At 32.3% G+C, this 26,124-nt stretch overlaps 1 protein-coding gene across 1 annotated transcript; it reads left to right on the top strand.

The window, feature by feature from the left end:
• Window positions 1–310: 310 nt before the first annotated feature.
• Window positions 311–7,608, top strand: LOC108470902 (uncharacterized). The gene is made up of 18 exons (XM_017772420.2): window positions 311–936; window positions 1,023–1,112; window positions 1,460–1,579; window positions 1,667–1,750; window positions 2,237–2,314; window positions 2,634–2,759; window positions 2,843–2,920; window positions 3,258–3,293; window positions 3,390–3,445; window positions 4,183–4,330; window positions 4,590–5,031; window positions 5,119–5,210; window positions 5,349–5,895; window positions 6,045–6,180; window positions 6,324–6,365; window positions 6,590–6,752; window positions 7,189–7,272; window positions 7,367–7,608. Exons 1-18 carry the CDS (start codon window positions 550–552, stop codon window positions 7,508–7,510), a joined length of 2,853 nt encoding a protein of 950 aa, XP_017627909.1. The 5' UTR covers window positions 311–549; the 3' UTR covers window positions 7,511–7,608.
• The last annotated feature ends 18,516 nt before the right edge of the window (window positions 7,609–26,124 follow it).

Below are 26,124 nucleotides of genomic sequence, written 5' to 3'. Positions count from 1 at the left end.
ATATGTTAATTCAGCTTTTCCGTTAAATAATTTTGATAATGTTAGTACAAGTGAATCAATTTATTAATAATAAAAGTTAAATGGTGTAATTTGATTAAATTAAAGGTTTATGATTTAAATGAAAATAAGAGCTAAGTTTGGAGATTTAAAGTGCGAACTACTCAATAGACAAAGTAAAACTGTAGATACCAAAATAGATATCTTAAAAGTAAAGGATTAGACTAGAAGATTCAATAAATATAGGGGCCAAATATGGTATTATCCCAAAGTTTTAACACATTTAATTTTAAAGATCACTTTTCCAAAAATTTGTGTCGCGGAATCTAGTTAACCTAAACGTCTTTAATGGACGTTTGCCCTTTTCGCTGCTAATTGTCATCAACGAATATAACTAATTTGGCCATTTTGCCCTTTCCTAGCCACTGCTACCACCCGCTACGGCCGTCACCTTTCTCTTCCACTTTACAGTGTCCCTCACAATCACTGTTTTCCATTCCGCTAATTTACTTTTAAATTCCGAAACCAACCGCGTCAAAAGGGAAAGTAACAATGGGGGGATGGTGGAGATTCGGAAAATGGACGGTCCTGATTATGTTCCTTCACATCATTTCCATTTTGATCTTCACCAAAGGCTTTCTCTTAACCCGAACTGAACTTCCCCATTCCAGCCACTGCTCTGATCTTTCTCAATCTCCTTGCCATTCGTCCCCTTCTTCTTCTTCTTGTTGGACCAAGCCTGCCGTTGACCGTCTCATCATCATTGTTCTCGATGCGCTGCGATTTGATTTCGTTGCTCCAAGCTCCTTTTTTGAGGAAAAACAACCTTGGATGGATAAGCTCGAAGTGTTACAGAGGATGGCTTCAGAGAATCCTTCTTCAGCTAAGATTTTTAAAGCTATTGCTGACCCACCTACTACCAGCTTGCAACGTCTGAAGGTTTCTTTTCTTTTCGTTTTACAAGTTTCAAAGTTTTTAGTTCATGAAAATAGCATTTCACGGTTTTGTTTTGTTGATTTTATCAGGGATTGACAACAGGGGCGCTCCCTACTTTTATCGATGTTGGGAATAGCTTTGGTGCTCCTGCCATTGTTGAAGACAATTTCATTAATCAGGTTTATCTGATCATTGCTCTTTCTGTTTATGGAAGTGAAAATTTGAAGTGGATTTGAGTAGAAACTCCAATATTAATTTCTTTTTAGAATTGAAAGTTCTTTTTTTTTTTTTTTTCCCTCTAAGAAAGGAGAATGTATGCCTTTCCTTTTACATGGAACGATTATGCTGGAGTAGTATGACATTTTAGTTCTTTAAAATAAAAAAAAAAACTGATTATTCTATTATTTTCTACTTTTTTCCCGTTTAGGATGTAAAATCTAAGTAGCAAAGTGGTTACCAAATGAAAAGCTTAATGTTTATTGGTGTTTTTCATTCTAATTTGTTTTACTTATTTATTTATTTTCAGTTGATTCAAAATGGGAAGAGAGTGGTGATGATGGGAGACGATACATGGACACAGTTGTTTCCTAATCATTTTAACAAATCCTATCCATATCCTTCTTTTAATGTTAAGGATCTCAACACGGTATGCCATGTTTTTAACTGCAATTCGTCAAAAGTGACTCTGTATTTAAATGGTTGCGATAAATGATGTCAATGTTGTTTTATTCAGGTAGATAATGGATGCATTGAACACCTACTTCCATCATTATATCAACAAGACTGGGATGTCCTTATTGCGCACTTTCTTGGTGTGGTATGATTAACATGGTTTATTTCAAGTTGAGAAAGTTTAGATAAATATTCGGTTAGTTAACTATTCAGGGTTATTTTCTTTTGGAGCCTGAAGCTGAATATGAATATCTAGGGGCTTCTTTATTAGATCTTATGCTAATTATTACTAATTCTTTGGTGGAATTGTTTTCCTCTTCCTTATTGCCTCTTCACCTAGGTGTTATGCTACTTTTATTGAAATCTAATTTTACCTTAAAAGTGGAACATGCCCTGAAGAAAAAAAACTATCTAAACTTATTACCTTTACCTTGTTTAGTGTAAATGTATCAATTGATATGTTCTCACCGCGTGCTGCAAAGTTCGGTTAACTGATTTAAAGCTATTGTGGATGATTCTTATGTTTCTAAAATTACACGAGGTTTCTAAGATTTTGCATACGGTTACACACTCCCCCCAATGATCAAAATGGCAATGATCTCCACCGTCTTATGGACTTCTGTTTGGTCAGGATCATGCAGGCCATATCCATGGTGTTGATTCCACTCCAATGATCGAAAAACTGGAGCAGTACAATGCAGTTTTAGAGGTAATTTCTTGAAGCAATACAGTTGTTTCTTTCAAATGGTTTAGCATCTTTACTGTTCTGCTTCCATGGATTCTCCATCATTTTTCTCTTCTATAATGAATTTTTACTTTTTTCACTGACTTTTTAAGAAATAAACAGCCCCAACCAAACCTACCTGTTTCGCAAAATTTTCTATAGAGAACTTATTTTTGCTATTTAGTCTTCTGGATGCTTGACATGGAAAATATCTTGTAGAACTCATGTTGCATTTACTTCTATTTTTATCCTTCTGTTGCTTCCTAAGAGAACATTTAGCTTTTATGTCTCTGCCTGAATTCAGAAAGTAATTAAAGAGCTCCAGAACCAGTCTGGACCTGGCAAGTTACATGAGAATAGTTTACTTCTTGTAATGGGTGATCATGGACAAACCTTAAACGGGGATCATGGAGGAGGAAGTCCTGAGGAGGTATGATGCTTATATTCTGATCTACGACATAGAAATTTAATTTTATTATTTGGTTTTTCAGTCTTATTTGTTTTATCATGCAGGTTGAAACATCAATATTTGCTATGAGTTTTAAAGATTTGCCTTCCCTGCCATCTGAATTTGATTCTTCATCTTGTGAGGTAAACTTGTCATTTCCTCACTCTTTCAATATATGTTGGCGGCTTCTAGGAGGAATAGAGATTTTCTTTCTCTTAGGCTGCTTTTGTGTGCCTTTGTTCATAAAAGTCGAGAAAGAGAAGGAAAAGAGCCTCAATACATTAACATTAGAGAAAACTTTAACTGTAATTTTTTATCAGGTGCCTTGATTATAATTTTATATTAGGGTTCCGTATGCTACAACATTTATTTGGGGGAAAAAATTTTGTCAGATGGTAACAAGTTTATAAATTTTATTTAGCATTCTCATGAGCCAGAAATTTTTTTTCTTTTCTCATTTTTTTTTTCCTTTTGTTGCAGCCTAGCAAAAATATATGTATCAGCTCCATCCCACAGGTTGGAATAGTCTTTTACTATTTGTAATCCCTAATCACTTTCCTTTGTGTGTTTTCTTCATTTAAAACAAGTTTTAAGTCATATCATCTGTTGCAGCTTGATTTTGCAGTAACAGTATCATCGCTGCTTGGTGTCCCCTTTCCGTTTGGAAGGTGCCGTGTAAGCATCCTTTCAGTTACATTTTTTACTATGTTCAGCATGCATCATTTCATTTCTTGGACTTATTTTGAAGTCATTTTGTATATCTGCTAAATAAATGAAGCATGTTCGTTGCATTGGTGGGTTGGACTAATACTATTTAAACTATCCTTGGGATTGACCCCTAAAAGGCTAGGTGTTTTTTCCTCTTCCATATGATCTTCATTGGCATATCTGCATGTTGGTAGGATACACCTCTGATTTTTAATTTTCAATTGGGTAATTAACTAAATTCAATTGTCAATTTTTCATACTGCAAATTTCAGGGAAAAGCTGTTACTCATCCCATCATAAAAATTACAGGAATTTTTTTTTTTTTTTGAAGCAGTTGCCTTTTAACTTTTCCCCTTCACAGCCTGTGGTTTTTATCATTGCACAAAACAGTCACTTAGAGTAGAATGAAAGTGCCCTTTAGTTCAACAAACTCCCATGTACCATGATGCTGCCTTCTCACCCCACCTTTTTTCCCCCTTAAGAGATTGTTTTTGATAGTGGCTCTTTATGCGGTTTAGAATTTATGGTCTTCAAGAGCTGTGACGTCTTTATGTCTAAATTCATGCCTTAATTTTTGGTTTATATTTTACTGACTTTAAGTATGTCCTCTGCATTGAGAGTTGTAATGCTCTTTTCACTTTTCATAGTTCCATGAAAAATGTCATGCTATTGATTGACCTCCCTGTTCTTTTTGCAGCATCGGGCGTGTTAATCCTGAGTTATATGCTTTAGCTGTTTGTACATGGAACTTGGATGACGATAAGACATGGAACAACCAGGGTCAAACAAAGTTGGAAGAATGGTTGCAAAATTATGCTAATGTCCTCTGCATCAATTCATGGCAGGTATTTTTTTTTGCTTTGATCTTGGTTCCTGGCTTATAGGTATCAACCACAATGAGAACTTTGTAGACTATACTTTGCCTTTAAAAAGGTACAAATATAATAGTTAACAACCATGCATTTCCTGGTAAGATAACATTGGCTAGCAGTAATAAAGTTATCAGACTAGACATAGCTGCAGGTATAGCAGGGTATATTATTTGTTTGAAGCACCCTCGTACTCACTATTTGTTTCCACTCTCAACTAATTCTTTTCTTATAGGTGAAAAGATATATTGATGTTTATTCTGCTTCATCAGTCATTGGATTTTCCTCTGAAGACCTATTCCATATATCAGATTTATACTCTAAAGCAGATGAGAATTGGTCATATACTAAGAATTTATCTTCGTACAAAAATGGAAGTTCCAACACATCATTGCCAGTTCTCAAAAGGCAAATAGTTGCCTATTCTAATTTTCTTTCTTATGTTGCTGAGCTGGCTCGTTCCAAGTGGACTGAGTTTAATTTAAAGATGATGGGCACCGGCATTGGGATTATGTTATTATCTTTATATTGTCATACGCTGGCCATTAAGAAGCTGAATAAGTCCTATGGTGTCTCTCTTCTGTCATCCAGAGATTCTGGAATTTCCTTTGGGTTAATGCTTACTTTCTTTATGGTACTGATACGTGCAGGGAGTCTACTTTCAAATAGTTATATTTGTAAGTTCCTGAACCTGATATTTGATGCAAGCATCTTTTAGTCATTGTTGCTGACAGTCCCACTATTTTTTTCTTCCTTGAGATCAGTGAAAGAAGGGAAAGCTGCAAATTTCCTCTTGGCCACTACTGGCATCATGACATTACGTTATTCTTTCATGAAGAACAAGATGCTCATTGAAGTGAGTGTAGGTCTCCTTGAGTCTAAATACTCCCCCCCCCCCCCTTCCTTTGCTCTTTTGGGTCCCTCTTTTACCTGTGCTGTAAGTCAGTATTAAATTATCCTTTATGCTGCTAATTATGTCTTGAATGTATGCCAGGCAGCTATATTTCTTCTTTTGACATTCATTTTTAGGATTGCTATTGAAGTTGGTCTTTACAAGCAAGCTGCCACTTCTCAATTCATGAGTTCATCCTCTTCATGGATGCTTGGGATTTCTATAAGCCCATCGTTGTGGACATATATGGCTGAGATTGTGCCGATTCTTGCATTGATCATTTTAGGTTACTTTTTATACAAGTCCATTTCTAGCTGCTGTTGGGGAATTCCAAAATATGTTATCATGGGAACAATTTTAAGCTATTTTCTCATAGCATTGCATTGGATTTCTGAAAGCAACATATTGGATCTGGCCCATTTTCTTAAAGGATTTGGAAAAAATTCCATCCCTCGGACAGTTTATGCTATCACACTTGTTCAGCTGTCACTGTTGGCAATTGTTCCTATTTTCAGCAAGGAGGAAACTTCAAATTGCAGAGGAAGCTTGTTTGTTAAAATGATGTCTATTTTATCTGCATGTAGTTCAACAATTATTATTCTCCAAGGAAAACAAGGTGCATTGGTTGCATTAGGATCCTTGTTAGCAGGTAATTTTCCTTGTATTTACTTTGGCGGTACATATGATCTTGATTTCCTTTTCTTACCAGGCTATAGAGTTCTATTTTGCTAGATAAATATTGTCAGATTGTTGGTTTTAATGACCTTTGAACTTACGTGTTAGCATTTCTTTTTACAGGTTATTGCATGATGAGGCTTCAAGGCATAGAAAAACATACCGTCAGTGGAACTGCAGGAATTTCAATTTTGGGCCCTCTTCCTGTTTTGCAGTGGAGTCTGTTAGCTGTGTGTCTGCTTTTTGCAAGTGGTCACTGGTAAGATGCCTGTATTTCTTTGTGTGGTCCATTTCATTCTGACTTTTACTCACTGTGTATTCAAGGTGTATCCATGCAAAGAGCTTTTACAGTTTTATTAGCAGATGCAGCTATGTCTGAATCTGCCCTAAATCTTTCTTCAGGTGTGCTTTTGATGGCCTGCGATATGGTGCTGCATTTGTCGGGTAAGTCTTTTGGTATGTGTGTGAATTTTTGTGTCTTCTATTCCAAATTAACTTTCCAACAGAATCAACTGGGCTTCAATGCTCACATTTATCCGTCTTGATCCCAAAATTAATTAGTGGATGTTTTTCCCTTGAACAACTGAATTTTCTCTAATAGAGTTTTGCAACAATGTATTGCTTTTTGACCCAACAGATGTACCTAGTGACCCTTGTTTGATTTTCAGGTTTGACGAGTTCATTCTCATACCACAAGCAATCCTCCTTACAATCGATACATTTGGATTTTCTCACATCCTTTCTGTATTTGGACTACCTCTTTTTGTTGCATTTCCATCTCCATTCAATCAGACCGAGCACAAAAGTCTCTTTCCTATAAAGTTATTTTGGGTAAGTTTTTTACTAGGATATCTATTTTCCTATGATGTGTTTGGCATATGGGATCATGGATAGGATGCAATGAGACAGACTGATGAGTGAATTCCTTTTATTTTAGTATCTCGTTTTGTTGTATGCAAAATGGAAGTGTTCTTGTCTTATTTTACATAATCTTCTCTCAAAATTATTTAAGCTTACACCTTTGCTCCGATAGTCTTCTCAAATTTGATTGCTAATTCAATTATTTCTTTCTCCTAAAATTCTAGAGATAGGCAAATATGGTATTGAATTATAGTAGTTCATCGTATCTCATGTACGTTGATTTCTCCGAATCAGATATGTGTTTTCTGATCTGTTATGATGATTCTTTTTAGTATGATTAGTTTCAATTTAATGTTAGCTTTCGTAATGAGAAAGATATGCTAATAATGATTCATCATTGTTTTAGATATTTATGGTGTATGGACTCATTTCTGCTATTACCGCCACTGCTACTATACTATGTGTCACCATCCAACGGCGGCATTTAATGGTACAGTAATCTTTCCATGGTAACTTTGTATGGGTTGAATATGAATCCAGCCATATTTGAGAGCCATTAAAATCTGCCTTTTCTTCACTTGCAGGTATGGGGATTATTTGCACCCAAGTTTGTTTTTGATGTGGTGGGGCTTATCCTTACTGATCTCCTCATTTTGGTGGCATCCATTTACTACTTTGATGGAGTAGAGGATCGTATTGGCAATGCCAAATTGAGGAGGCTCTGGTAGATTCATTTAGCAGATAAATAATGAGTATATGACATAGAAAATATTGTTCAGAAATATGCCAAATCAAAAATTTTGCAGGATATCATTTGTAGTAGAAAGCATTGGGAGTTTTTTTCTTTTTTTTTTTGGCCAAAAGTTTTTCATGTATTAAATTGAAAAAATACAACCATATAAAACTGTCAAATATGTCAAGCTCATAAATCCTAGAAAAGAGCCTATGAGAATAATAACGAAATCCCGTGAACTATATAGGAAGAAAGCAGGTTGAGAGCGATATCAAGGTGGCCTGGAAGTCCATCCTTGTCCAAGATAACTCATCCACAGCAGCCTTTATCCTAGGAATACACCGTTGAACTTGAATCTCTTAAGGTTACCACTCAAAATAACCTCACAACCCATTTTCCATAGACCCCAGCAAGTATATAACATTACATCACCTTCATCCCCCAAAATATTTACGACTTAGCTAAATTAAGAAACCAAGAAACAATGTTTGTAAGCTCTCGTCTTTCAATCTTCAAACCAGATTGTCCTTACCCATTCATAGCCCGGAAGCATATGTTCAATACTCTCCTCCATGCATTGCATATTCCACAAATAGGAGAATAATGACACTTTTCTTTCATTAGTAGGCAAAACATTGCATTGCATCTTATCAAATGATAGATGAAGATGCTAGTTTCCTCCATTGTTTTGTATCCTGATTAGTTTATCCTTCTCATCTCTATCCCCCACCTTGATTCTTAAAATAGCATCTTTCACATCATTGTCAATCCAGTGTTCAATTTTCGATAAATCCCAATTCCTTCTTCAGTAATAAGTTTAGCTACTTTGGAAGGCAACTGTGACTAATCTTTAGCATTTTCAATTCCAATAGCCTATATATCCTCCCCATTCATAATTTGCCAAATCAAGGTCTCTTTAAGAAAAAAATTCCCCTCCAGTCCAATAAGGACCCATTAGGATAATACAAGCCCTTTAAAATCCTCACCCATAATGCATTTGGTTCTTGAATCATCCATTATACAACCTATCATTCATCGTCGCCGACCATCATAACCGACAACTGTCACTCATAAAACGCTGAGCTCATAGCTACAATGTTGTAATATATTGAATGACTAATTGTACAAAATAGGATGAATAATTCTTGGTACAATATCATACTTCGAACCTTGTTTCCAATTCGTAGTCCCAACAACAACTGCCATGATTGCTATGCACCATATGATTTGTGTATTGTAATTTATGTTGATCTTATTGCTATGTTGTTGTCACCAATTGTTGTCCCCCTACTCCTAGGAAAATATTGTGGTGTCAATTTTTCTCTATTCCATAATTTTAAAGCTAATTAATCTTAGTTAAAAAAATAACAAGTCTAACAACTCCAAAATTTCAATTGAAATTTCCTTTTAAAAGTATAATGTATCTTACTATTGTATTCAACATTTATTAATGTGTTTTTCTTATAGATATAGATATGAAAATCAATTTTAATGTTATTGTGACTCTAATACAGTAGAGGTTTTACTTAATATTAATTCTTCTTCATAGAGGCAAAAATCAAATATTTGGACTGTAACATATGGGGTTGGACTTAGGATAGCTTATTTTTATATATTTGTATTAAGAATCGAAATTACGTGATTTTATGATTTTATGAATTTAAGAATATATTTTTACTAATATATTTTATTTGGATATTGTTTTTCATTCTCGAAATTATTATTTTATATTGTTATAAGTAAATCTTTTATCAAGAGAAATATGATTTAAAATTAACTTTATTAGTAATGTTATTAGTATTACATAATAGATCATGTTTAATTATTTGTGACAACTATACCACTACTTATCATATTATTAATGCTATTTTAAGATAAGCAATGAAATTGAATTTAGTATGATTAAAAACAATAGTAGCAGTGAGATAATTTATTATAGGAGTATGTATTTTGATTCAAACTCAACAAAGAACGTTGAAGTGAGAATAAAATAACCATTAAGGATATTAACTTTTGTATCCAAAATAGATACTTAAAATTAGATCTCATATTAAGTAATAAAAATATATTAAAATTTATTTATGTTAAATAATTATTGTTATCAATTAAATTTAAATTTTTTATTATCATATATCTATTTGTCTATGATTAATTCATATAAATTTTGTAATAATAAAATTTATATATTTACTAAATTATTTTAAAACTCAAAATTCAAACATGAAAACCCATTTATAAATACTAGAATTTTTATCACACATGGATTGATTTGTTGCAATTTGTTGTAGCAAATTAAACTACTTTCTATACTTAACGATCTTGTTAGAAAGCAATTTCGTTAGGTTTTTATTTTGTTTTTACTTTCAACACTTCGGAAATAAAATGAGCAATTTCGACATTTTATGACCTTGTGGGCTGGAGTCGGCCTAAAGTAGACTAATATGTTAGGTGAGTGTGCAGAACATCTCTTAATGGCAAAGAGATAGTAGGCTGCTTTCGATGTTGCAACACGGAGTTAGGATGTCGCAACACAGCAAGCAGAAGACCCAAGGAGCAGTCTGCCAAGGATGTTGTGACATAGGCCAGAGGGTTTCGCGACACAACCTTGAAGACATGCCCAAAGACGTATACCGCCATCAATGTCGCGACACAAACCATAGAGTGTTGTGACACCGACGCGATGTGGCCACTTAATGAAGTAGGGGTGTTTTCGTCCGCACAACGTAATTTAAGGAAGATTAGTCAGCCATTTTAGGTCAAGGATGAGATGCTAACCATATGCCTATAAATAGGATTGCATTGAACAGTTTAAGGGACCTTTTTCCTCCCATTTAATTTTACTTTCATTCGTAATTTAGGTTTTTACTTGTAATTTTTATTTCAGTTCTTGTTTTGTTCTTCGAGAGATCTCGATTGTAGATTTGTCAGACTCATTACGGATTTTTGTTCGAACTTTAATATTTATATATATATATATATATATATATATATATATATATATCAGGATCTTTCTCATATTTACTTTTGATTTTGCAAATGTCTATCTTTCAATTTAATTCTATTGTATATGTTAGATCCATGAGGAACTAATTAGTCAGGTAGACTAACGAGTGGATGTATGAGTAGTTGACGCCTATGTAGAGCTTCTTAGCAGTTCAATTGGTTGGGAAAAGAAGAACTTAAACCCTAGGATTGGCGACCCTAGGAAGTTATGGAGGTAGAAATTAACCAGAAATCAATATGGTATACCGTGAAAACCTTACCCCAACCCGGCTTGACTTGTGACATCGAGAGATAAGTAGTGCTTGACAACTCATTAGGTTAGTGGAAGGCCGAGAGACACTGCTAGGTTAATGACTAGCTGACTGAATTTCTATCGTGAATTTGTATTTTGGTTGCTAAATTGATGTCTGGGGTACTGGTTTTAAGGTTTGGAAGGGTTGGGATTGCTTTCGCATCAAAACTGTACTAGATATGTACCTAAAACATGAGAAAATGAAGTTTAGCAAAAGCCAAAAATTTGGTATGTCGACGCCATATAGTTGTGTGGTCGACTGTGTACAACACACTGTCGTGTGACTATTAAGAGTGTGGTCGTGTATGAGACACGGTCGTGTGATGGCGATTGTGTGACAGTGTGGGCTACACAGGCAAGGCCAATTTGGGCGTGTGGGCCCAAAATTTTGAAATTTTCCCTAAGGTCACACGAGTTATTCCGATTGACTGTGGGCCTACCGTAAGGGTGGTAAATGTAACAGTCCGATTGTGACCATAGTCAGAATAGTGGTTTCAGGACCACAAATCTGAGTTTGAAAAATATTTTAATATTATTTTCTGTGTCCATGATGAATGAATTTGCATCTGTGAGATTTTTGTGATTTAATTTGTCTTTTTTCGTACTGGATATTGAAAAAAAAAAGATCTAATCGCGTAAAGTGTAAAAGTTGTGTGCTAGATGTTAAAAGTACCTATTTGATTTGGCTTGTTTAAGTGAGGGTCCTTGCATGTCAAATTTACCATTTATGTTAATGGTGGACAAGTATGGACATGTAGTTGTTAAGTTTTAATGTTAGTAGTCAAGGGCAAAAATGGGAAAATGTTTATTAAAGTTGTTATAATAAAATGAAAACATAAAATACTGGCCATTTTATCATTTTTATGGCCGAATGATGCAAGAAAAAGAGCTAAAATGGGGTTTTGATATTCGGAATTTGTAATCCTTGATTAAGGTATGAATTTTCGTCTGCTTTTGATAATTTCTACGTTTCTGTGATTGTTGTTTCGTGTTCTTCAAAACCCATGTCTGAATTTCTGTTTCTATTGAAGATTATGAAATGTGCCATTGATGATTATATGAGCTTTGTAATGTTTTTATATGGATTATGAAAGATATAGGTGAGTTTATCATGCTTTGTTCTTAAATTTTTTTATGGAACAGAGCTATTTGGGCTAATTTGTGAAAATGAGGTTTTGAAGGACTAAATTGTGAATTAAATATGTTATTTGGGATTGTATGGAAGATATGTATATTCAGCCAAGCTATAGTCTTGGTGAATTTTTCTTATTTGTGATTTTGTGAAAAATGGACTAAATTGTCAAAGTGTGAAAATGTTAGGGATAAAATGCAAAGTTCCCTAAATATGTATTTCATGGATTATTTTGAATGAAATGAATGATTGAATGGTTGAATTTTGAATTGTATTAGATCAAGAACAAAGAAAATCGGACTTAGATCGAGGAAAGTCCAAAATAGTTGAATAGTCGACTCGTTTCCGTCTGAAATTCGTACGAGGTAAGTCAAAATACAATTACGTGTTAAATTGATTGAATGTTCTATATACTAGTTATAATCTGTATTGGACGGCTGTGAGAGCCTGATGAATGAATTCCGAGTAAATTCTAATAATATGCTAGTATCTGAAAAGCTCTGTATGTTTCTAAAGGAACGTTGTCATCGATCTGAGATATCATGTAAGACCGTGTCTGGGACACAGGCCTCAATTTGAGATTTACATGTAAGACCATGTTTGGGACATCGGCATCGTATCTGAATTCGTGTAAGACCCTGTCTGGGATAAAGGCATCGATACTGAATTACATGTAAGATCACGTCTGGGACATCGGCATTGTACCCGTTTATGAGTATCTGTATCGTTTCTGAACCATCTAATGATAGAGTATGACATATGGGAATGAATATATGAAATGTATAATCTATACAGGTATGTTTGTATCGTACTAAATTTTTGAATATGAAAGACTCTGTTTCTATGAAATAATGAATACGAAGTATGTATGAAATCATGGAAATGAAACATGACATGTATACAAGCAAATGAGCATAGTTAGGCTCATGAACTATTCTGTGAAATGGCTATGAATTCTTACTGTTGTTTTGTACTTTATATGCTTTAATAGTTAAACGAATTGTATTTGGCTTACTAAGCTCTTTGTAGCTTACTCTGTGTGATTTCTGTCTGTTTTACAGTTATCGTAGCTATTGAAGGCTTACGGACAGTCGAGGATTGTCACCATACTATCGAACTCATTTTGGTACTTTTGAAAGTGTATATATTTTTAAGTATGGCATGTATAGGCTAGAATGTCTATGTATTTAAGTTTTGATATGTATATATATTATGCCATGAGAGTTGGCTAGCAAATGGTATGTATGTACTTAGTTTTGGTAAATGGTTTGTAATGCCAAATTGTGTATGCTTGTAATGGATATAAGGCTTTATTTATGGTGATCATTTTGAGATATGATAAGTTGAGGAAATGTAAGTTTAAGCATGAGTTAGAAGGTGCCATAAGTGAGCAATGAAATGAGCATTTTGGCATGTTGTTGTAAGAAGATTTTTAATGTGTTTTGGTATGAATTTGAATAGGTTATTGAATGATGATGATTTAGTTATAATGTAGCATGTTTTGAGCATGGAATTGGCTGAAAATTTTGGTATAAATGTTGTTTAATATTGTTTGTAGAAATGACCCAAAAAGGGATGGCAAGTTTGCTTAAACCAAGCCTGCATTGTGTCACACGGTCAGGGAACACTGCCGTGCCTTGCGGCCGTGTATGCAAAGCAGTAACCTCTTAAGATCACACAGTTAAGACACATGGGCGTGTCATATGGCCGTGGGCTTAAGTCAGTAGCCAGCTAAGTATCACACGGCCGTGTATGTTGGTCGTGTGTAAAAATCAGTATGTATACTCTATTTTGGCACGGCTGGACCTCATGGGCATGTCTAGTGCCCGTGTAAGGCACACGTCCTGATCACACGGGCTTGTGACCTCAATAGAATTGAAAAAAATTTCTAAGTTCTGAAAATTCTAAATGTGTTCGGTTTAGTCCCGACCTTTTCTAAAAGTATGTCTTAGATCTTGGAGACCTTCATAACGGATGAATGGTTGAATTGCTTATGCATTAATATTATGTGATATCCGTGATTCTGTATTGATCTGTGATGTTCTGTCTGTCTAGTAATACCCTTTACCTATTTCGGCGATAGTTGCAGGATATGAGTGTTATAGTAAAGGCTAACTAAACTTATTGTATGTAATCTGTTAATCTGATAGTCTGGTCTAGGTAGGAAACTAATATATATGTCTGACTGTTTTGCATAAGTAAGTATAACATCTGTATACGAGCATGTTAATCATGTGATTCTGTATTTGTTATCTATTATCTGCATTTTGTATTTGTATTTGGGGTTGAATTTGTATATGTCAGCTTGATTTCTGTACGGTGACCTTTCGCCTAATTTCTGGCAGCTTGACTGCACATTATTCTGTTATCTGTCGCATCGATGCTATATGGTGTATAGGGATGGGTGGGTGTTTTTAACCCCACATGGTGTGATGGGATGGTCGTAAATGATGTGTAAATGATAGGGGTAGGATTTTGTATATCTGTTCCGTTTATCTGATTCTGATATCTATATCTGTTAAGGACTTAGGTCCAAATATGTATCTGCATATGAGATTCTGTGTATGTTGCATGACTATCTCTGTTGGGTTACACACTGAGTTTACGAAAACTCACATCTGTTTGTCTGTTCTGTTCAGGTAATCCTCAGACATAGGCGGGTCGATGAGACGGAGGCTCGGCGGTAACTACTTGTAACAGCCCAATTTAGACCCTAATCGAAACGGTGGTTTCAAGACCACGAATCTGAGTCTGAAAAATATTTAAAAATTATTTTCTGTGTTTATTTTGTGTGAATTTATATCTGTAAAATTTTCGTGATTTAATTTTGTCGTTTGAGTGTCCGATTAAATAAAATAACTTAATCGCGTAAATTAAAAAATTGGGTAGTTTAATCTATAAGGGCCAAAATGATATTGGCTTAATGGAAGCCTTGATGTTGCAATTAGCCCATAAATTATAAAGTGGAAGGCAATAGGTTATATTATAAGGTTTTGATATAAATTAAATAAGGTTACTTTAATAAATTAATATTATAAACTATTATAATATAATATATATCCTAAAAGTAAAATAAGAAGCCAAATTCATATTATGTGTTTTTTGACTAAAACCAAAATAAGAAAGAAAAAAAAGAAAAGAAAACCTAGTTCGGCCATTCTCAAGCTCGATTAAGGTACGTGCTTAGCTCGGTTTTTGATAATCTCTACATTTTTGAGATCGTTACTTAGTAATCTTCAAGACCCATGCTTTAATTTTTTATTTTGATGAATATTTTGAGTTGTGCCATTGTTGAGAGCTTGTGATTTTTGTTGTTTGATGATGAAATATGAAAGATATGTTTTAGATTAACATATTTTGTATTGGAGTTTTTGATGATTTTGAGTAATTAGGACTAAATCACAAAAGTAATAATTTGAGGGACTAAAATGTGAAATAAAAAATATGGGCTTGTATGAACACTAGGGGTATTCGGCCAAACATGGGTATCTTGAAATTTTGAATATTTTGTGTTTTGTGAAATAGAGACTAAATTGTAAAAAGTGTAAATTCAGGGTAAAATAGTAATTTGCCCATTTATTTGTTTTTGGACTAAATTGAATGAAAATATATTTGAATGAGCTTAATTTGAATATATTTAGATCAAGAATCAAAGAAATCGGATTTGGATCGAAAACGAAAATCATCGTCTAGCTGTCCCATTCCGTTTTATATCATCCGAGGTAAGTTTATAAGTAAATAGAAGTTGTTAAATTTCAATATATGTGATTAATAGATAGTTATATTTATTAAAAGTAAATTACAAATCGATATTGAAAATGGAAATAATCTATGTTTGATAATTAATGATGAATAAGATTAGTATTAAATGTGATGACATGAATTATATATATGTTAAAATGTTGGTTATTTGTATATTAATTACAAGCCTATATTCGCTAAATGAAATATGTAAGTGACATTTAAATATGAATCATGGTTAAATGTGTATATATATATATGATTATTTAATGATAATGTGATTTTGGTTATGAATGATAATTTTGCTAATGAACTTATGTACAATTTGGTCGATTTTAAAGTTGATACCTAGAAGTATATGTGGCATCAATATGTGACTCCGATATTTATGTGCGAGTAAGTCCACGTTTAATACGTTGTCATCGATATGTGACTCTGATATATGTGTACGAGTAAGTCCACGTTTCATACGTTGGCATCGATATGTGACTCCGATATATGTGTGCGAGTAAGACCACGTTTAATACGTTGGCATCGATATATGACTCCGATATATGTGTACGAGTAAGACCCTGTCTGGGGTAGTGGCATTGATATGTGATTACATGTAAGACCATGTCTGGGATGTTGGCAATGTACGGTATATCTGATTATTCGAGTGTCCTATCCAATTCCGAATGGTTCATCGGGTAATATTAAGTTAAGATCGAATGAAAAATCGAGTTAAAAGGTTCAGGTATGTATTCATACTAAGTTATGAAATTATGGTAAGCTAGATATTTGAATCAATGATATAAATGTTATTTGTCATTGTGAATTACATATATGCATATGTAAAAGTATACATTCGGTTTAATAATGTATTCATGATATAAATAAAAATATATGTGTATATGAAAATTATAAATGGTTAAATGTTTAGTATATGTGAATTTGTAAATGTGATTTATGTATATTCGTATATGAATGAGTATATTTGGCCAAGGGTTTATATGTGACCTTGAAGTGAAAAATAATTATGATATTAACTACATGTGTATTTATTCTATTTAGATTTGATGCATAGTTATATGTTTGATAAATGCGTATTTTTGCAAGTTTGAAAATGTATACGAATATAATATAATGATTCCATTTTTTTATAATGAAACATAAATGTTATTGAGTTACTTAATTGCTTATGAATTACTAGCTATGAAAGCTTACTGTGTGTGTTTATGTTTGTTTTTGTTTTATAGATTTTGGAATCTAATTACGAGCTCGGGGATCGTCAGCAAAGTCCATCACACTATCGACTGTTTTTGGTATTTTATAAGTTTAAACTTGGGTCTATGGCATGTATAGGCTAGATTATATTTAGTTAAGTTTGAATTTGAATATGTATTAAGCCATGAATATGGCTTGTTTATTTTATTAGGTTCGATTTTAAGGTTTGATCAAATTTTGATTATAATTGACATGGTTGGAGTTTATTTTGGTATGCATATTTTATGATATGTATGATTTGTGTTTTGGTGATATGTTTGTGATGCTGATTGTAATCTTGAAAAGGAAATGTGTTAATGATGAATCATTTGGCCATGAAAGTAGCTCATTTTGGATGTATGATTTGTGGTATATTTGTAAGGTGATTGATTATAAAATTTGGCTTAAGTGAGGTTAATATGGTTGATAGATATGGATAGGTAAGATGTTTAAGTATAAGCAAGTTTCGGTTTTGATATATATGTGTGAAGTGGCTGGCACATTTGGTAAGGGTTGTTTAAGTATGGTTTTGGTTTAAAAATATTTTGAAAACATCGAGCATGCTATATGCGAATGATATATTTGACATATCGATGATGATATAGTCATATGATTTAATATGATTAAATAGGTGAAATGTTGTGTTATGTATGTACAGTGAGATTTAATATGTTTGTTCGAGTATGATTTAAATTGATATAGTTATATAAGTATAGATTTGTGATGAGTAAAAAGGAATATTTGATTTTAATATATTATGTAACACCTCTCACCCATATCCAACACCGGGATAGGGCTCGAGGCATTACCAGACTTAAACATTCATAAACATACAAAACCAGGTCATTAAATTTCGCCCAAAATTAAAAATTTTAGAACATATACTATCATCCCTTAAACAGGCCATCGAGGTCTAAAACTTACATTAAGGCAGTTCAGAATGAAACCGAAAACATTCGGGAAACTTTGGGCGACTTAATAAATTTCTAGCTTTGGAGTGTCACATGCCCGTGTATGAGGGCCGTGTGGGCTCACACGCCCGTATATCGTAGGGCACGCTCGTGCCCTTACCTCTTGTCCAAAACTTGAGCATTCTGTTAAATCAACACGGCCTAGCCACACACCCGTGTGACCTACCCGTGTACTAATTTGATTTAAAGTTTTAGGTGCAGGGGACACACGGTCACAGCACACGCCCGTGAGAGGAAACCGTGTGTCACACACGACCTAGTCACATGCCCGTGTGTCTATCCATATGGACTCTATTGGGCTATTTTCCAAGCCTAGGTCACCCTTTCCTACCTCTTATGCATATATAAATTTCCAAGTTTGAGAGAAAACATGACTTTACACTTATAAAAAAAAAATCTTAATAAGGCTCCTAGTGTAGAAACCTCATATCATCGGTTTCACGCAAAAAGGTTATTTCTCATTTAGTATTCATGGGTTCTTATGTTATTGTATTGTATTCCAGAACTTGGCTCGTTTTTGAACTCATTGCCACTTGCAGCATTCCATCATAATAGAGCATGAACTTGCAGATAAAGGCAGGTCATAACCTACTTTCAAATGTGCCATTTTCCATGGCCTTATACAAAAAGATGAATACATCTTTACATTCCTTTATTTGGCAATTCAAATGAAACATATGACAAAATAATCAAGACCCTATACATGCCATTAACAAAATAGTAGTGTCTATATACCAAAACTTGACCAGTTGATAGTGTGTAGATTCTTTAGTCGTCTTCCAATCCTTATGAGTCCTAGAACTCTGTAAAATAGGGAAAGGAGAGGGGGTAAGCATTTTCATGCTTAGTAAGCTTGAATAACCGGAAAGTGAACTTACCGAGTAATTAGCATACAACCATACTTAATTCATAACATCATCCATTATGACATGATTTCCTATCACATGCATTCAATCAATGAGTTAGTCATTTAACTAAGCATCATGTAAATTATATAGACGAGCTCATCATTCAACATTTTATTCATATATATATATATATATATATATATATCCCATGTTAATCTCGTTGAGTTTCTAGGAATTCTTGATGGATTACCCATTATCCGTCAATTCTTACAAATGATCATTTTACATATATGTAGTCCCGTGAACCTCACATTTCATGGCGGAATTACCAGTCCAGGCTAAATTCCCCATTATATGAACTCATAAGGTGTTGTTGGGATTACCAGTCCAGGCTAAATCTCTTATAACGACAAACACTCTTAGTGAGCCCGGGTCTGAATTACTTGTCTAGGCTAAATTCAGACCCTAATTGGATTACCTGTCCAGGCTAAATCCTAAATGCACATATATTCATTGGGAGGCTTGATCATTCAAGAAACACCCATACAGGCTAGATTCCTTTTCATACTTGAGATCTCGGATTACCCGTTCAGGCTAAATCCTTACTGCAACACATGCAGGATCTCAATTCACATGTCAATGAGGGATTATCCATCGATTTCCCTTTGTCAACCTCAACCGAGATATTTTTCACATGTCATCATCAATATACATTTTTATAATATTTCATGCCAATAATAAATGTAATTGCCAAGCATTCATAAAGAAAAAAATTATGCATATTAAGGGTTTACTTCAAGTTATCCGAACTTACCTGGTATTCTTTTCGGGTTTGTGTTTCGGTTACTCCGAAACCTTGCTTTTACCACGATCGACCTCCGGAATTTGTTCCTCAGGGTCTATAATAGCAAAATTAACTCATTAATGCCCCACATTATACATTTCAAGTTTAATATCTACTTCGGTTCAAATGACCGTTTTGCCCCTAACCTTTGACATTTTTACGATTTAGTCCCTAGGCTCGTATAATGAAACACATGCAACTTCTATTTCACCCAAGCCTAGCTGAACATTTTTCTCTCTTATGATAGCCCACATTATTCATTATTTTCTCATTTCTACCACACATTTACATCTTTTGCAAAATGGTCCCTATAAGGGTTTATCATGAAAATCACTAGAAAAATATGTTTAACACACATTAATATTTCATATTCCTCCATAATCCATCAAAATACAAGCAACTCATGCATGGGTAAATTCTTAAACATGAACCCTAGCATGAAATATGGGTAGAAATGGAGAGAGCAAGCTACCGGGATTTCAAAAATACATAAAGCATGAAAAACGGGGCTTGGGAACACTTACTATTTAGCTTGGAAAGCTTGAAAACCCTAGCTATGGTGACCCTTGAAATTCGGCTAGATGAAGGAGAAAATGAGCTGATTTTGGTTCATTTTTCCCATTTTAATTCATTAAAATGACAAATGACCAAAATGCTCTTATGCCCTTTCTTTAAAATTTCATCCATGTAAGCCCATTTTTGTCCAAAAATTTAGAATTTGGGCAAATTGCTCTCCAAGACCTTCTAATTCATAATCTAAAGCAATTTCATACAAATTGCTTCTAGAAACCAAGGTTTGCAATTTATTCAATTTAGTCTCTAATTTCCAATTGGACATCTTATACTCAAGATTTCTTCATGGAACTTTAACACATGCATATACTCGTATTATAGGCCACATAATAATCATAAAATAAACATTTTGATATCGGATTTGTGGTCCCGAAATCACTATTCCGACTAGGCCCTATTTCAGGATGTTACATATTGCTTGTTATGTAATATAAATATGAATGTATATTTAACATGTCGTGTGGATGATATAATATAGAATAATATATATATATATATATATATATATATATATATGTGTGTGTGTGTGTGTGTGAAATATGATTGATACATATAGTAATGGGATGAGGTTATGCCAAAGAATATGTAAATGGTATATTTGGTTTGAATGAAATTGTGGATGTATATTTTTGAAGAGTGGATGTTCGGCTGTGTAATGGAATAGATATAAATATAAGTTTATTACCTTAAATAATTGTTTATAAATAAGATGTTAAGCATAATAAATAGCTTGTGAAATGACTATGTTTAGATGTGGCAAACAAGGTGAATTAACTTTCGGTGGTTGTATAATAATTGAGGGATCATGTATTTGATGAAAAGTTAGATTGCTTTGGTTATATGGATTTATATATATACTTAGCCGAAACTATGGCTATTAAATTAGTTTGAGTATGACATTTGTTAATTTAATTGATATGTGCTAGTAGCATGTCAAAATTTGAGTTAGTATGCTATATATATGCTGGATGAATAATTAATATATTTTATATATATATAATGATGTGTTGGTGTGAATGATAAAATAAAATGTTTAATTATTCAGTCAGGTAATTTGGCAAATGTTTCCTATATAACGTGATAAAGCATAATAGGAGTAGACAACAAACAAGGCATATGTGTTTGCATGTTATATATATGTTTGGTTAAAGATTTAACAAATGACCATACGAATAGTAACTTTGTTTTTAATAAAGTTGCATGTATGATCTAAGTAATTAATAATGAGATGTTTATTTCAATGTGCCTATATCTGGCCATTTGATAATGATTATAGTTGTATGCTATCTAATTTATGTGTAACTTGTAAATTTGGTTTAATTTAATATATGTTCAATTGTGATAATTTAAGATGAATAATTTCTATGTGTATTTATAATTATCCTAAAGTTGTGTTTAGTTAGTAATACTTCGTAACCCTTTCCGGCGACGGTTACCGGTTAGGGGTGTTACACCACTTGTCGAAAAATTGTTATTTTTCTTATCCTTATTTACGGGTTTTACTTAATTTCTGGTTTTTGAGAGAGTTTTGTAATTTTTGGACTCTTCAGACTTTTGGGACTGTTCATTTTGGATTTTTGGTTTGGTTGCGTTTATGATTTTTAAACCATGATGATTGACAAAATTCTGGTTTTACGTGAACAAATGTTTTTGAAAACACGAGCGTGGTTTTAATTTAAACGATTTTTTTCAAATTTTCGTTGCTAGATATTTGGTTAACCTTGAATGACAACATGTAATGATTTTAGTAATGAATATATAAATGAATAGGTCTAGTAAAACTTAGACCCTTTTATCTAATAACTATACAATGTTTTATGAAGTATTATCGATTTCAAAACACTTCTTCGTAATGCTCTCGGATTCGGCCATAACGTCTAGGCCAAGTTTAGGGTGTTATAACAAGATTGAAAAACAATATATATACATGAAATGAAATGAAAGGGAAAAAAAGAGGCTTTTTATATTCTTTTTTTAAAGGTAAAAAAAAAATAACAAGCATGCTATTTCTTTTTCTTTTCTTTTTGCCATGGACATGTCATGAGGGATCGGGTTTTGGGCTCCAATGAGGGGGACGTCACCGGACCGTCAGTCCTCCACCTCTAGGAGCCCTAAAAATCCTTTTTTTCCTTCCCCTTTCTAAAATAAAGGGTTTTTTTTATAAAGAAAAGGGTTTGATCTTGGGAAATGTTTTAGTTTTTTTTTAAAAAATGAGAAAGTTTATATTTTTAAAATTAAAAATTTGGTTTTAGTCATTTTAAAGGAAAGCTTAAATTTTAAAATAAAGTTTTGATTTTTTAACTATTTCAAATAAAAGCTTTGATTTTTAAGAAAAGTAGTTTTTTTTTAAAGAAACTTTAGATTTTAAAAATAAAAATATGTTTTTTAGTCATTTTAAAGGAAAGTTTAAATTTTAAAACAAATTTTGATTTTTTTCAACTATTTCAAATAAAAGCTTTAATCTTTAAGAAAAATAGTAATTTTTTTCCTAAAAAAAGAGAAAGTTTAGATTTTTAAAAATAAAAACATTTTTTAGTCATTTTAAAGAAAAATTTAACTTTTAAAATAAAATTTTGATTTTTTCAACTATTTCGAATAAAAGCTTTAATATTTAAGAAAAGTAGTGATTTTTAAAAGAAAAAAGAGAAAGTTTATATTTTAAAAATAAAAATCCGTTGTTTTAGTCATTTTAAAGGAAAATTTTAAAAATTTTAAAATAAGGTTTTCATCTTTTTCAACTATTTCAAATAAAGTTTTGAATTTTAAGAAAAATTGTGCATTTTTCAAAAGAAAACTTTGATTTTGCAAAAAAATAAAATAAAATTCTGGTCATCGTATGCAACAGCTCCACCATCAGAATTCAGAGAGTCGTTGGACTCCCCAGTGATGGAGTCATGGCCAACATAGAAGGATAAAAAGAAGGAGGAAGAGTTTTTTTTTTTTTTTTTTGAAAAAATATGAGGTTAAAATGAAAGAATGAATAGATTTCTCCTATTTATAGGTGTCAAAATGGATAATTTATTCTCACTCCCTTACTTTTTAAATTTACAAAAAATGCCCTATTTTTTTTAGTGCTGCTCTCACTCTCTGACCTATTTACATCCGTAATCCTTTTGTTTATTCAAACCTTCAATTTAATTCGAAATTTTAAAATTAAAAGCAAATTAATTGCTACATCAGTCCTCTGTCTTCCACGTTTTTTATCTTTTAGTCCCAAAATCAAGTTATGTCATTTTGTTTCCATCTTTAATAAATTATTTACACTTATATCTTCCCTTTCATTTGCATTTATACCTTATATATTTAATGTCAATTATGCTCTTTATTTTAAAGTTTTATATTTATTCATACTTGTATAATTTTATTTATTCTTATTTTGTCATTATTTATTTTCATGTCTATTTATATTTGTGTTTTTTTTTTACACATTCTAATGAGCATCAAAACCACCAAATATAAATTTCTATGACAAAATAATAGTAAATAGCAGTATAGAGTAGTAGGGTCGAATCCACAAGGACTGACTGTCTAATTGTCTTTTTCCATAACCAGAATCGTTGTCGCAATCACAGTCGTGCCCACGATCTGTGCGTAGCAATACTGAAAAATAAAAATGGGGGGTTTGAATTGATGAAGATAATAATATAAGGAAATACGTAGAGTAATAAAATGAAATAAAAACAGATTCAAAATTGCAATAAAATAAAAATAAATAAATTTAAGAAGATAAAATAAATGGGTAAATAAAATATTTTTGAGCTTAGCCTTAGGCTCGATGTACTCCAATCTTAAATCGATCCTTAAAATAGATTTTTCCTTCCAAGCAATAAGCTGGTTATAGCGACCAAGAATGTCCTGATCGCTAACTTTTACTTATGTAGTCGATCTCGGTACGACCTGCAAACTAAATCTTGCCAAATTTCTAACTGTAATACACGTATTTGCAATTTAAAATTTCGACAGCCTTGCGATCTGAAAAGTCCAACTCTAATCAACGGCCTCAACCGCGTAGGTCATTTAAATCTGATCTCTATCTCCCTTGACGGAATACAACTGGTTTTTTCCACCTAGACACGCCAATTTGTTCGTGAGAATTTGAACATAGCACGGCCGATTCGTCTTCCCAACTGTATGTCAAACAACTCCAACCCAATGTGCACTTTTTGAATCGAAGCTGAATCAACTTTAAAGGCGAATTTGTACTATCCCATATACCGGAGAGACAAAAAATGCTGCGTTGAGAAGCTTTTTGAGCGGGTTCGTATCTCACAATTGTTTTGTTGGAGCAATTTTTAGGCTAAAGGTAAAAAAGGTTTAGTTAATAATGGAGAAAATCATGCTTTGAAAATAGATTTGTGGAATTATGGGTGATCAAAAGGGGAAGGGCCTTGGAAGGTAATTAAACCCAAAAGGGTGAAAGTGAAAAAAATGAAACAAAAAAGTAGTAGCAGGATGAAGATGGTGCAGGAAAGGGGAGAAAAAAAAAGAAAGAGAGAATTTATTAAATGCCAAAGCAAAATGTGTGTTTAATTGGCTGTAGCCATTAGGTATTTATACACACTTTTAGTACTAAAATTTAGTTAGATTTTTCCTAAATATTATTACTAAATAATCATAAATATTATCACTAAATAATTATAAATATTATCACTAAATTTTAAAAATCAAATTTAAACTAGAGACTAAATTTAAATTAATTATAGAGTTGTAACAATATAAAAATCCTTCAATCTTTATCCAACCACTTTAAAAAAAAATCTTCAACCCTTCAATCTTTATCCAGTCATCTTTATATCTTCAATCTTTCAATGAAGCCCTCCTCTTTGCTTTTTGTTTCAATTCAGCCCCTTTTTGTAAGAGTTGATTTCAGTACACCAACTTCATTCCTGATAAGAAAAAAATCTAAATTTAATTGCATTTTATCAGATAATTAGTCAAGAATAAATATATTAAAAATACAAATTTATCTTGCTATCACATTCCCCTTACATACATTTTAATATTATTTATGTTACTTTGATTCTTTTATTGTATTATGAATAAGGTGTATTATTGTTATTATTATCATCATCTTGGCAATATCTTATTTATTTCATTTATTTAAGTTTTCTTTTCATTATTGTCCTTTTGAAAGAGTTTTAACTTTTCATTATCTTTAGCCAATTTAATTAATTTTTCTATTTTATTACTATTCGTTTTAAAAGAGGGAACTTTAGGTCATTTTTCTATCTTATAAATGTTGACATGAAGTTAATTAAGTAGGTGTTACATTTTAATGAAACCATAAGGTTTTTTACATTTGAATTTAGGTTAGTCTTTAAGATTTTATCTACCATTTACCCTAGAAAATTATAAATAATATGATTTTTTAGGTTTTAAACTAATTTTAAATGTCGTATAGGATTCCTCTTTAGAATCTTAAATTAATATGTAAATATTCTTTAGAACATTGTTCAAGATTAAAACTAAAGATTTTTGTAGGTGAATTGTAAATCATAAGTAGGTCTAAGTATTTTACTTTAGAAACTTTTTAGGAAAGCTAATAAATGTTATTTAAGATATATTACATTAGGATTTTGATGAATTTAAATCTTAGATCAAGAATTTTAAAGTAAGATAAATCATAAACTCCGATAGGATACTTTCGTAAGATCTTAATAGGTTCAACGTTATTAATTAAATTTTTAAATAATAATAAAAGATCGAATTTATATTATTAACAGTAAAAATTATTCCCACAGTTCAAAAACAAATTTTAAACTCATATTTTTATTATTAGAAATTTATAAAACAATTAAAATCATGAAGTTGAATAGAGTTTTCTAAAATAAAAAAATTAAAAATAACTATCTTGATAACCCATAAATTTATCTATTATAAAATCATTTCAAATTCGAAAATTTTTAATCCACGTTAATTGACTAACGATATATTTTATTGATGTTAATAAGTTTAACTAA

Source organism: Gossypium arboreum, chromosome 1 (genome assembly GCF_025698485.1).
Source record: "Gossypium arboreum isolate Shixiya-1 chromosome 1, ASM2569848v2, whole genome shotgun sequence".
NCBI classification, from domain to species: domain Eukaryota; kingdom Viridiplantae; phylum Streptophyta; class Magnoliopsida; order Malvales; family Malvaceae; genus Gossypium; species Gossypium arboreum.
Note: the sequence above shows the minus strand (reverse complement) of the source record. Positions and strands in the feature narration are given on the sequence as shown.